Here is a 13,483-nt window from a genome sequence, read left to right as displayed (position 1 = left end):
CTCTCTCTCTCACACACACACACATACACACACACACACACACTTTCTCTCTCTCTCTCTCTCTCTCTCTCTCTCTCTCTCTATCTATCTATCTATCTATCTATCTATCTATCTATCTATCTATCTATCTATCTATCTATCTATCTCTCTCACACACACACACGCACACACATTCAAAGCCTTCATTCGTAGCAGCTAGCACTGAGACTGAAGGAATTCGTTCGTGTGGACTGAGTAGAGGCGTTATCACCATTCAACGCTCGTGATCACTCCTCAGATCTGCATCAAAGGTTTCAATCTCCACAAGAGGTAACGAGTTCTATCACTGATCATGCCCATTTGTAAGGATCTCATAAAATCAACCCCAACAAATCCCTTCCTACATTTGAACCCGAACTACGAGGTTTTGATCCTTCACGGGTACGTAGGTGTCATACCCCAATTTTGACCCTGAATCGCTGATTCAATACATTCATCATAGCTATTGCATGTCTACATAGCATACCATGCATTCCATACCGCATAGTGCCTAAAATATCAGTTGAAATAATTTTTTCAGATCTACAGACAAGCCGGTTGAATTAATCAACGGATGTGCGTCAAACCAGTGAGCGAAATTTTTTAAAATCAAGCTTCTAGACATCAATTTTATTAATCTACATTTCGCGTAGTTTAATCTGGTACGCTCGATTTATTTTTCAGCTAATTTTTCGGCCACTTCCTGATCAGCTCAAGCCTGTTTAACCGGTCAAAATTTATTTCAAAATTAAAAGAAACGCTGTATTTTTCCAATAAGTTCATTTTGCACTGATCATATTGGTGCATTCATTTTATTTTTTCGGGCACTTTTGCGTCCAACTTTTTTATTTTTGAGTCCTGTTATTTTTATTCTTTTGTCAAAAAATCAAAAAAAATTAAATAGGTATAATCATGCTCTCATTTTTATTTTATCATGTTTATATAAAAATGTGAAATTTATTTAATTTAATTGATTTAAATTGATTAAAGCTTCTAGAAGGGATATTCTAGGCATTTTTAATTTGGTTAACAATGTTGTGTTTCTTTGGTCCAATCGTGACCTTTAATTCAAGTTAATCAGTGAACCCAATTGAAAAACACATGGATCCTTATCCTCAATTATCCTTCTCAACCAATGACCCTTTGACACATCACCAAAAACAAAAGCCAAAGAAACACACATGATAGGAAAACTCTCTCACTCATTCTCACCTACCCACTCAATTGCTTTCATCATCACTCTCTCAGTAAGAAAAAACGAAAAATAATAAAAGGAAAAGAGAGCAGAGTCTCCAGGAGGACCCTCTCTCACACATTGAAATAAAACCCTTTCCTCTTCACAAAATCTTCCACGATACAACCTTCTCCTTCACCTCTCAACAACCCCAACGCTGCAGCCTCCTTTACCTTCACAAACCCCCAAAACCACCAAACCATGCATCCGCCGCTCAACCCGGTTGCTAATCCCCCACCTTAAATCCCTACTCCTTAATCATCACCGTCGTGCTAAACCACCGGCGAAACCCCAACAACAACACCCAATACTATCCGTCAATCTTCAATCAACTACAACCTCCACATCTCACCGGATCTCCAAATCCACCAACCTTATCTCTGTATTCGTGCCTTCTTTGCAAACATTCTCATTATCTCATTTCTAGGGTTTTCTCTTTTCACTATAACTCGAAGTTAGATCGGTGAGAGGAGAGAATTTCGTCGAGAGCGGGACCGTCGGAGTCTCAAGGTCCGGTGATGCAGAGGCGGATAACACGGACGCAAACAGCTGGAAACCTTGGAGAAGCCATTTTTGATAGTGAGGTTGTACCTTCTTCTCTTGTTGAAATTGCTCCTATTCTTCGTGTTGCTAATGAGGTTGAGAAGACTCATCCTAGAGTTGCTTATCTCTGCCGGTTCTACGCATTTGAGAAAGCTCATAGGTTGGACCCGACTTCAAGTGGTCGTGGTGTTCGGCAATTTAAAACTGCTCTTCTTCAATGTTTAGAAAGAGAAAATGATGCAACATTGCAAGGAAGAATAAAGAAAAGTGATGCCTGTGAGATGCAGAGTTTCTATCAGCATTACTACAAAAAATATATCCAAGCTTTACAAAATGCTACAGATAAAGCTGATCGAGCATAACTAACCGAAGCATATCAGACTGCTAACGTTCTTTTTGAGGTTTTGAAAGCTGTTAATATGACACAAACTATGGAAGTTGACTGTGAGATTTTGGAGACTCAAGATAAAGTTGCTGAAAAAACAGAGATCTTAGTTCCTTACAATATTCTTCCTCTTGATCTTGATAGTGAAAATCAGACGATAATGAGATTTCCGGAGATCCAAGCTGCTGTATTTGCTCTTCGTAACACGAGGGGTCTTGCCTGGCCAAAGGACTACAAGAAAAGAAAAGATGAAGACATTCTGGATTTGGCTTGGGGCAATGTATGGGTTACAGACGCACAAGCGACTAAATCAGATCCAAACTTCAACTTGATTTGGAATTGGCTCATTGAGAAGATCTAAAGGTGGAGTTTGCCAAATGACGACTTGATACAACCGCGACATCGTCATTTCGGAAGCGACATTGTGACGACAACGCGTTGGTAATCTCCAAATCATGCTTTAGACTTGTTTCTTTTCATGCTTATTATATTAAATTGTGCTGCACTAATGTTCTCATTTGTATTTTTATTGGGAGTTCATGAGCATTAGATTGTTGCTGCTTCTTCCTGTTATTGGTTGTTGTGAATTCTGAAATTGAAAGAAGCATAGGCGTGTTACAAAGAAGAGTTGGCGGTCGTTAATTCTTTTTTTGTTTTTTGTCGTCCCTTTCTGGAAAAATTATTTCAAAGTTGTTAACCTGTTTGAGGTTTAGAAATTATCTGGATTGTTTTCTTCTTGCAAGTCTTCTAATTCACTTGCCTGATTATGTGCATCTCTTTGGTTTTTCTTTAATTTTAGAGTGTGTTGTGTTTCTAATGGGATTTTCTTTGGATAGTCCTATTTCTTTTATTATTGCTATTTGTGGTTTCATAAATTGATTAATTAGATGGATTGTGATTTAATTACATGATGTTTAGATTAGACGTGGATATAACAATGCTAAACAGTGTGGTAAATAAATGTTGGGTTGTTGTTTAAAGACTATTGCGATTAATTGGATTTTGAATGACGGATTCGGCAATTTCATGTCGATATGCCGCGAAATTTTCGATATATCAATAGAGTATTTTCACCGTGTTATGAATTCTCGAATAACATTAATCGTTGTTATCTCGCGCAAACCAGTTTGAGCACATCGATTTAAATAAACCGATTTTGTCACTTAATGGATGGTTAATTAAAACTTTGCTTAATTAGTAAATTAATTTCAAGTAACTTGATTATTTGTTTGGATTAAATAATTCAGGAAATTAATCTTAATTGATCTAATTAATCAATTTTTAATAAATCAATCACAACAATTAAGCACCAAATTGATTTCTGACACTATTTTCCTCATAGTTTCCTTGTCAATTCATCATCAATCTAAACCAAGTTCAAAACAAAATCAAACAATCCTCGATTCACTTTCCATAGTTTCAACATTTAATTTCATTTTCTCCCATTAGAATCTAGCATTCTGGTGGGAAATCGATTATATATATAAAATTAATTCGATATATATATATATATATATAAAATAGTAAAATTAATTTTATCCCTATAATTTTATTATATTTTTAAACTATCTTTGCAACTTGATTAAATTCCTTTTTTAAAACACGAAAGAAGAGGACCATTCGAATCTTGCATTCCGGTGGGAACCCTCGAATAATCAGTCTTGAGCCCCACGTTTTGGATTAACCGTTCATTCTCTTCCCTCGTTCTTAAAACACTTTAATTAACGTGGACAAAATTAGGTCCGTTCGGATCAAGCATTCTGGCGTAACCCTTTGAACATTTGATTCTTATCAAATGTTCGTTGTCCATTAAATAATTTTCTTAAATAATTCGAACAAAAAAGGACCATTGGAATCTTGCATTCCGGTGAAACCCCGAGTGATTGATCCCGAGGCTCATGTCTCGTTCTCATCAAATATTCGTTTTTCAAACTCAAAAAATACTTAATCCCCACCTTAACACTTTTCAATAAAGATGGAAATGGAACATGGTGTATACCGTGCACTCCTGAGATTAAGATTCAAGGTGGATGCCTTGCTTATCTTAGCTCTCGCCATCGTCTAAAATTGTCAATACGGTTTCTTCAAACCCCTTTCTCAATCAAAAACCTAAAAATACTTAATCTTTATTAAACACTTTTGCCAATAAAGATGGAAATGGAACATGGTGTATACCGTGCACTCCTGAGACTAGGACTCGAGATGGATATCTCGCTCATCCAAGTTCTCGCCATCACTCGAAATACATCCAACTAATCAAACTCTTTTCTCGCCGTCGTGCGACTAATCAAAAACCTTTTTCATAAACGAAAGATATATTTTCTTAAGGTGATGCAAAACAATGTTTCGGCCACGATTGTTGAGTCGAGATAAGTGATGTTTTTCCGAATGTAGATTTATAAATCCGTTCGATGTGTGGTGTACGTCCGCTCCTCATCTGTTTTGGGTAAAACAATGTTTTCGTCGATTAATACAATATAGTTTTCGCTAAAATCGACCAACAAACGAACATTTTTCTACCCAGAACTACGTAAGCCTTGATTTCTCTTTTGAGATACGTAGGAGCAGGATTTGTAAATCTTGTCAGGCCCACTAATAAAAAACTTAGGTTTAGTCCTTCGTCAAAAATCCAAAAACATTTCTTCTCTCTTCTATTCTTTCTTTCCCTCATTATAACTTGAGAAGACTAACATAAGCTAACATTCAAAATGAAAGTAACTAAACGGTTCCCGTTGAATACAACGGACGTGAGGGGTGCTAATACCTTCCCCTTGCGTAACCGACTCCCGAACCCTGATATTGGTTGCGACGACCATAATCATTGTCGTTTTGTCTTGGGTTTTATCGATATTTCCCCTTTCCTTTTTAGGAATAAATAAAGTTCGGTGGCGACTCTGTTTAGTCCATCAATGCGAGCGTGCGATCGTGCTTCGCTTAAAGTCGTATCCCCATTTTTCGAGGTGCGACAGATGGCGACTCTGCTGGGGATAGGAACATCCCTAAGTGAGTCAACCCTAGTTCAGTTAAGTTTTTGTATGTGTGTTAGCTTTATTTGTTTATTTTTATTCCTTTGTTATATGCTTTCTTTATCTCTGTTTTATCGCATTTTTATATTTGTATATATATCTATGTGTGGGTGTTGGGATTTTTGGATATCATGAATAAAGCTCTACACCCGAGCTTTGGAAGAAGAAGAGAGAACACATAAGTTTAGAATTGGAAGTTGTGTATTGTTAGTCCCCAAGGGCCACTCCTTGCGTGCCTAGCATGAAGACTCCCCTAGAGTAGACCTGTTTGTAGATCTCGTTATAAGACAACTAGCCTGTTGCATGACGTTGATTCATGAAGGGTCTATGACTCTAGGAGCCCCTCTTAGAACCAGTTATTACTTTGGTGGTTACGTAGTGTCGGACTCCAAGGGCCTCTCCTTGTTGCACCTAACATGAAAACCCCGCTCAGAAGAGACCTTTCGTCACTCTTGTCATAAAGTGGCTAGTCTGTTGCATGACATTGATACAATTATGGTCCATGACTCTGGGAACCTTATCAAAAATATAGAAACTATCCCGTGAGTGGGTTTATGGGTAGAAAGCCTAGAACTATCTATTAAGGAGACTACCTAGTAGGGTGTTCTGAGTTACTCATGTTATCCCAGACTCTAACTACCTGCATTGCATTTTATTTGCATACCAAAACACAAAAAACAATGCATTGCATCCATTCATATACCATTGCATATGCATTTGTCATCATGCATTTCATATCATTTTTTAAAAATGCCAAAAAAAAAAACTCATCCATCCTTTGTCCATGATCAGCAAAGGGATTCCTAACACGCGTTTAGAACAAAGAACCATGTCTCAGGAGATGATGGACGAGCTAAGGAAAATCCAAGAAGCACTGAAGGAGGAACTTAATCTTTTGAAGAGCCAAATGAGATGGGTCTTGGAAACCCTGCAAGTCTTGTTGAGAAAAGAGGGTCACCCAATATGCACTGCTGCAACAAAGAGAGCTACTACTCCACATCCATCTAGTGTTACCTCAAGTCAAGGGAAATTCCATGTGGAAGCTCCTCATCTACCGGCATATGGCCATCCCTCAAGACGTCATCATCAACATCCTCTGGCTATTCCTCCTCAAAATCACCGAAGTCAGGTTCAGAACAAAAAGCAGAATCAGAACAAGAGGAACAAAAATCACAATGACCCAATTTCGGTGCCATATAGCAAGCTCTACCCACAGCTGATCCATAATGCTTTGGTGACCCCTCAAACTCTCACACCTACATCACCATACCTGCCATGGTACAATCCAAATGCAACATGTGAATTCCATAAAGGGGCAGTGGGACATGACCTGGATTCTTGCTTAGCGCTAAAAGCCTTGGTACGAGAACTGATTAACAAAAAGAGCTTAGTCTTTGAAGAAGATCACCCGAAGATCAAGTGCGGATACCATACTAGAACAATGGGGCACTCCATCGAGGAATGTAAGAGTTTTAAGCTCAAGCTGTAAAGATTGATTGATATAAGGTCACCAACACTCAAGGAGGAAGGCTCAGGTACATATACCTTGATTTCTGGGCCAGGTAATGAGAAAGGGAAAGGACCCTTGAAACCCCTCAAGGTTTTGTTCCACAAGGAAGATGCCAGGGATGTGGCTGATGAGCTATCATTGTTTCCTGGTAAGAGCATTGAGATACAGCCTTGGATTTCCAATGTCACGACCCATACCAATGAAAGAAAAGGAGAAGTGAGTAGTGGATCCATGAGGGTTGCGTTTAACGATGAGATTGAAGGAAAAGAATTTGAAGATCATCATGCCAATGTCAAAAAGCTTATTGATCCCAACCTTCAAGTTTGAAGAAGTCAATTCCCTAAAGCTGGCAATCATTTGGCTGTCTCAGCATTTCTTTTGTAGTTTCCTTGCATGTTGATTGTTAATTGCTTTTAAGCATTGTTGTTTTCTTTGAATTGGTAAGATTAAGGAAATGTTTATGCATATTTTGAATTAATCCATTCGTATTCACTCCTTTTTCATTCATGTTAAAAACAAAAATACTCCTCTCATTCACTTTTGTTTATCAAATTGTTGTGTTAACAAAGATTGGAAGGAGGATGATGAAAACGAAACACCTGAAATTGTTGTGGTATGCTTTTGAGTAAAACCTTGTCGATGATGTAAGGCATTGTTTCAAATCCCCAAACACTGAAGAGATCAGGAGTTAATCCCTAGTCAACCACTTTGAGCCTAGAAGTTGGTGTTTATTTCGGATCTAAAACCCTTAATCTTAACCTGGGGCAGGGTAGTTATGTTCCGATAGTTTGATCGTGCATTCGATCTTTCAAAAAATCGTCTATATGTACATCCTCCAATTTTATCCTTCGCGCACATGTTGAAGTGTCGAAGAAGTTGAGAAAAGCTAAAATTAGTTTTGGTTGATCCTCGTCCACCAATAATGTGGCAGTCACACCTTTTTTTTTTAAAAAAATAAATAAATAGAAAAAGCCCGCTAAGCCAAATACCACAAAATGACTTAGGCAAAAGTCAGGGCATCCCGATGGACCGAAAGCTTCAAAGAAGCGGTCCAGGCAAAATCAGGGATAAGGAAAATCAATCAAAAGAGGTCATTAAATCCTAAAAAAAAAGGTGACTGCCATTTCAAGAAAATTCGTCTTGAATCCTCATCACACCTTCGAACCCTCTTGGAAGTCGAATGCATGTATCGAATTAACTGAACGTAGGATCTGGAGATCATCAAGAAGAAGGGGTGGGTAAAAAATAAATTTCGAGCCTTATATCCTTTTGTTTCAAAAAATCGTGAACCAGACCAAATTACAACCCTTAAAAGACCTAATTGAGACATGGTTTATTTTGAAAGCATACTATAACAAGGTTGTGTTAACTTGACTCCAAATGATTTTTGTTAATCATTTGATGGCACCAACTTGCATACTGTGAATGACTTGATCACCATTGTGTTCTTATCAACGACCCGTTCACTGCATTCCACCCATTCATATCAATAAACTTTGATTTCAAATTTTTGCATAAGCATTGAATTAAAATTACCATTTTTGAATGAACAATCTTATTTGCGAGTCAACACTTAGCATCAAAGAAAATCCAAATACAATTGAGGAACTTGATAAAGTGAAAGAAGTCTAGTCAGGGGTAAATCACTTTGAGCATCAGTTAATTCGAGCTAATCACCCTAAGGGTCATCTCGTCAAGAGTAATTTGTTTCAAGACTCAGACCGGGGCAAGCCACCTCAGAGCTCAGTAAGTCCAACTATCCAAGGAAAGTCAATCAAGAGTCTACCATTCCAACATTTGGTTAGTCAAGTTCGGACCATTGCAAGTTTCAAACACTTGGGGCAAGCCATCTCGAGGTAGTCTCATGGCAAGTTGTTTCCAAACTCACATTCAAGGTGAACATTTCCAAAGACCTAACAAACTGGGGCAAGATGAGCCACAAAGGGGCAGACCCCCTTCATGCTTTCAAATTGATCAAACAAATTCTGCCATATGTCAACAACTATTGGTTTTGAGACGAGTGCCCAAAAACTATGCTAGCATGATTCATTAATCTTCCAAAAGGATCCCATTGGCTAAGTTGTGGTGTCAAGCTTGATAGAATTCTCCTTTGATAACATCTACCATTAAATATTTGGTTGGGTTCTCGGTGTTGAGGAATCATGATCTCCATAAAAAGCCACTACAGCTCCCAGTCCACTCAAGTGTCAGCATTTTCATATCATGATCATTCATATATCATGCATAGCTGAAATGTACTTCGGGCTCATTTTGCATTGACCCAGGTCTTGTTGTTGATCCTATACCCTTTGACCTCTAATTCCAGTTTGTATTTGGTGCCCTTAAACCAACATCCGGTTTTCGCAGTCATTTTCAAGTCCAATTGTTGTTGGCACCAATCTGTTAAAAGCTGGTTGTAATCCATTGCTTACAGTTAAAAGTCCAATTATTGTTGAGCTTTATTCAGGTCATATGTGAACCTGTTGTTGAGCTTTATTCCATTGTCAGGTCATATATGAACCTGTTGTTGAGCATTGTCAGGTCATATATGAACCTGCTGTTGAGCTTTATTCAGGTCATATATGAACCTGTTGTTGAGCTTTATTCCATTATCAGGTCATATATGAACCTGTTGTTGAGCTTTATTCAGGTCATATGTGAACCTGTTGTTGAGCTTTATTCAGGTCATATATGAACCTGTTGTTGAGCTTTGTTCAGGTCATATGTGAACCTGTTGTTTAGCTTTATTCCATTGTCAGGTCACATATGAACCTGTTGTTGAGCTTTATTCAGGTCATATGTGAACCTGTTGTTGAGCTTTATTCAGGTCGTATATGAACCTGTTGTTGAGCTTTATTCAGGTCATATGTGAACCTGTTGTTGAGCTTTATTTAGGTCATATGTGAACCTGTTGTTGAGCTTTATTCCATTGTCAGGTCATATATGAACCTGTTGTTGAGCATTGTCAGGTCATATATGAACCTGTTGTTGAGCTTTATTCAGGTCATATGTGAACCTGTTGTTGAGCTTTATTCCATTGTCAGGTCATATATGAATCTGTTGTTGAGCATTGTCAGGTCATATATGAACCTGTTGTTGAGCTTTATTCAGGTCATATATGAACCTGTTGTTGAGCTTTATTCCATTGTCAGGTCATATATGAACCTGTTGTTGAGCATTGTCAGGTCATATATGAACCTGTTGTTGAGCTTTATTCCAGTATTATCAGGTCATGTATGAACCTGTTTTGAAGAATCTTTCTCTATGTTTATTTCAGTGTTGTCAGGTCATGTATGAACTTGTTGATACACTCTTCTTGAATTTTTTTGAGTTTGTTAGGTCATATCTGAACCTGCTGTCAGAACTTCTTGAAATCCCTCAGCATTGTCAGGTCATGTATGAACTTGCTGTTTGAGTTTTCATTCCAGTATTACCAGGTCATGTATGAACCTGTTTTGAAGAGTCTTTCTCTATGATTGTTTCAGTGTTATCAGGTCATATATGAACCTGTTGTTGAGCGTTATTCCAGTATTAGCAGGTTCTTGATATTCCCCAACATTGTCAGGTCATATATGAACCTGTTGTTGAGCTTTATTCCAGTATTGCCAGGTCATGTATGAACATGTTTTGAAGAATCTTTCTCTATGTTTGTTTCAGTGTTATCAGGTCATATATGAACCCGTTGTAGAATTTTTTTTCTTATTCGGGTTTAGTAAGTCATATGTGAACTTACTACCGAAATCTCTTGTATTCTAAGTATCGTTTATCAAATTTCACTTTGAGTACTCCCCGGTGTGTGTCTGACTCTCCAGCAGGATTGTTTTCCCCAGCAAGTTGTTTTTTTACCATTTGTCTGTCTCCCTGTAGACCATCAGCATTCCCCGCAGATCTTTGTTTCATTCTGTATCCATCATAAAGCATCATGCTAGGGTTTATCTTATGTCCGATCATGTCCCTAGCAAATCAAATAAAAAGAGTCATTCATTCAGGCATTCATCTCATATCATATCCTATCATTTGCATTTCAGGATCAAAATCCGGGTCTTCTTAGTATTTAACTATCTCCCACTATGATCATATGAAGAGTGTCCTGCTTCATATTCTCTAGTTGAAGATACTTAAATAGGGGCAACTGTCATACCTCAATTTTGACCCTGAATCGCTGATTCAATACATTCATCATAGCTATTGCATGTCTACATAGCATACCATGCATTCCATACCGCATAGTGCCTAAAATATCAGTTGAAATAATTTTTTCAGATCTACAGACAAGCCGGTTGAATTAATCAACGGATGTGCGTTAAATCAGTGAGCGAAAAATTTTAAAATCAAGCTTCTAGACATCAATTTTATTAATCTACATTTCACGTAGTTTAATCTGGTACGCTCGATTTATTTTTCAGCTAATTTTTCGGCCACTTTCTGATCAGCTCAAGCCTGTTTAACCGGTCAAAATTTATTTCAAAATTAAAAGAAACGCTGTATTTTTCCAATAAGTTCATTTTGCACTGATCATATTGGTGCATTCATTTTATTTTTTCTGGCACTTTTGCGTCCAACTTTTTTATTTTTAAGTCCTGTTATTTTTATTCTTTTGTCAAAAAAAAATAAAATTAAATAGGTATAATCATGCTCTCATTTTAATTTTATCATGTTTATATAAAAATGTGAAATTTATTTAATTTAATTGATTTAAATTGATTAAAGCTTCTAAAAGGGATATTCTAGGCATTTTTAATTTGGTTAACAATGTTGTGTTTCTTTGGTCCAATCGTGACCTTTAATTCAAGTTAATCAGTGATCCCAATTGAAAAATACATGGATCCTTATCCTCAATTATCCTTCTCAACCAATGACCCTTTGACACATCACCAAAAACAAAAGCCAAAGAAACACACATGATAGGAAAACTCTCTCACTCATTCTCACCTACCCACTCAATTGCTTTCATCATCACTCTCTCAGTAAGAAAAAACGAAAAATAATAAAAGGAAAAGAGAGCAGAGTCTCCAGGAGGACCCTCTCTCTCACATTGAAATAAAACCCTTTCCTCTTCACAAAATCTTCCACGATACAACCTTCTCCTTCACCTCTCAACAACCCCAACGCCGCAACCTCCTTCACCTTCATGAACCCCCAAAACCACCAAACCACACATCCGCCGCTCAACCCGGTCGCTAATCCCCCACCGTAAATCCCTACTCCTTCATCATCACCGCCGTGCTAAACCACCGGCGAAACCCCAACAACAACACCCAATACTATCCGTCAATCTTCAATCAACTACAACCTCCACATCTCACCGGATCTCCAAATCCACCAACCTCATCTCTCTTCCACTATCTCTGTATTCGTGCCTTCTTTGCAAACATTATCATTATCTCATTTCTAGGGTTTTCTCTTTTCACTATAACTCGAAGTTAGATCGGTGAGAGGAGAGAATGTCGTCGAGAGCGGGACCGTCGGAGTCTCAAGGTCCGGTGATGCAGAGGCGGATAACGCGGACGCAAACAGCTGGAAACCTTGGAGAAGCCATTTTTGATAGTGAGGTTGTACCTTCTTCTCTTGTTGAAATTTCTCCTATTCTTCGTGTTGCTAATGAGGTTGAGAAGACTCATCCTAGAGTTGCTTATCTCTGTCGGTTCTACACATTTGAGAAAGCTCATAGGTTGGACCCGACTTCAAGTGGTCGTGGTGTTCGGCAATTTAAAAATGCTCTTCTTCAACGTTTAGAAAGAGAAAATGATCCAACATTGCAAGGAAGGATAAAGAAAAGTGATGCCTGTGAGATGCAGAGTTTCTATCAGCATTACTACAAAAAATATATCCAAGCTTTATAAAATGCTGCTAATAAAGCTGATCGAGCACAACTAACCGAAGCATATCAGACTGCTAACGTTCTTTTTGAGGTTTTGAAAGCTGTTAACATGACACAATCTATGGAAGTTGACCGTGATATTTTGGAGACTCAAGATAAAGTTGCTGAAAAAACAGAGATCTTAGTTCCTTACAATATTCTTCCTCTTGATCTTGATAGTGCAAATCAGGCGATAATGAGATTTCCGGAGATCCAAGCTGCTGTATTTGCTCTTCGTAACACGAGGGGTCTTGCCTGGCCAAAGGACTACAAGAAAAGAAAAGATGAAGACATTCTGGATTTGGCTTGGGGCAATGTATGGGTTACAGACGCACAAGCGACTAAATCATATCCAAACTTCAACTTGATTTGGAATTGGATCATTGAGAAGATCTAAAGGTGGAGTTTTCCAAATGACAACTTGATACAACCGCGACATCGTCATTTCGGAAGCGACATTGTGACGACAACGCGTTGGTAATCTCCAAATCATGCTTTAGACTTGTTTCTTTTCATGCTTATTATATTAAATTGTGCTGCACTAATATTCTCATTTGTATTTTTATTGGGAGTTCATGAGCATTAGATTGTTGCTGCTTCTTCCTGTTATTGGTTGTTGTGAATTCTGAAATTGAAAGAAGCATAGGCGTGTTACGAAGAAGAGTTGGCGGTCGTTGATTCTTTTTTTGTTTTTTGTCGTCCCTTTCTGGAAAAATTATTTCAACGCTGTTAACCTGTTTGAGGTTTAGAAATTATCTGGATTGTTTTCTTCTTGCAAGTCTTCTAATTCACTTGCCTGATTATGTGCATCTCTTTGGTTTTTCTTTAATTTTAGAGTGTGTTGTGTTTCTAATGGGATTTTCTTTGGATAGCCCTATTTCTATTATTACTGCTATTTGTGGTTTCA

At 37.9% G+C, this 13,483-nt stretch overlaps 1 protein-coding gene across 1 annotated transcript; it reads left to right on the top strand.

Moving 5' to 3' along the window:
• Window positions 1–1,633: 1,633 nt before the first annotated feature.
• Window positions 1,634–12,932, top strand: LOC127118267 (callose synthase 3). Its single transcript, XM_051048427.1, has 2 exons — window positions 1,634–1,955; window positions 12,388–12,932. Exons 1-2 carry the CDS (start codon window positions 1,771–1,773, stop codon window positions 12,557–12,559), a joined length of 357 nt encoding a protein of 118 aa, XP_050904384.1. The 5' UTR covers window positions 1,634–1,770; the 3' UTR covers window positions 12,560–12,932.
• The last annotated feature ends 551 nt before the right edge of the window (window positions 12,933–13,483 follow it).

Source organism: Lathyrus oleraceus, chromosome 2, assembly GCF_024323335.1.
Source record: "Lathyrus oleraceus cultivar Zhongwan6 chromosome 2, CAAS_Psat_ZW6_1.0, whole genome shotgun sequence".
NCBI lineage: Eukaryota > Viridiplantae > Streptophyta > Magnoliopsida > Fabales > Fabaceae > Lathyrus > Lathyrus oleraceus.
The sequence above is the reverse complement of the archived record's forward strand: the minus strand, read 5'-3'. Positions and strand labels throughout refer to the sequence as shown.

Bases quoted from the DNA above. Each gene is read 5' to 3' on its own strand.
- LOC127118267 (XM_051048427.1), top strand. From the start codon at position 1,771: ATGCAGAGGCGGATAACACGGACGCAAACAGCTGGAAACCTTGGAGAA. The intron at 1,956-12,387 runs GTTGGACCCGAC...GAAAGCTCATAG, and splicing joins GCATTTGAGAAAGCTCATAG to GTTGGACCCGACTTCAAGTG.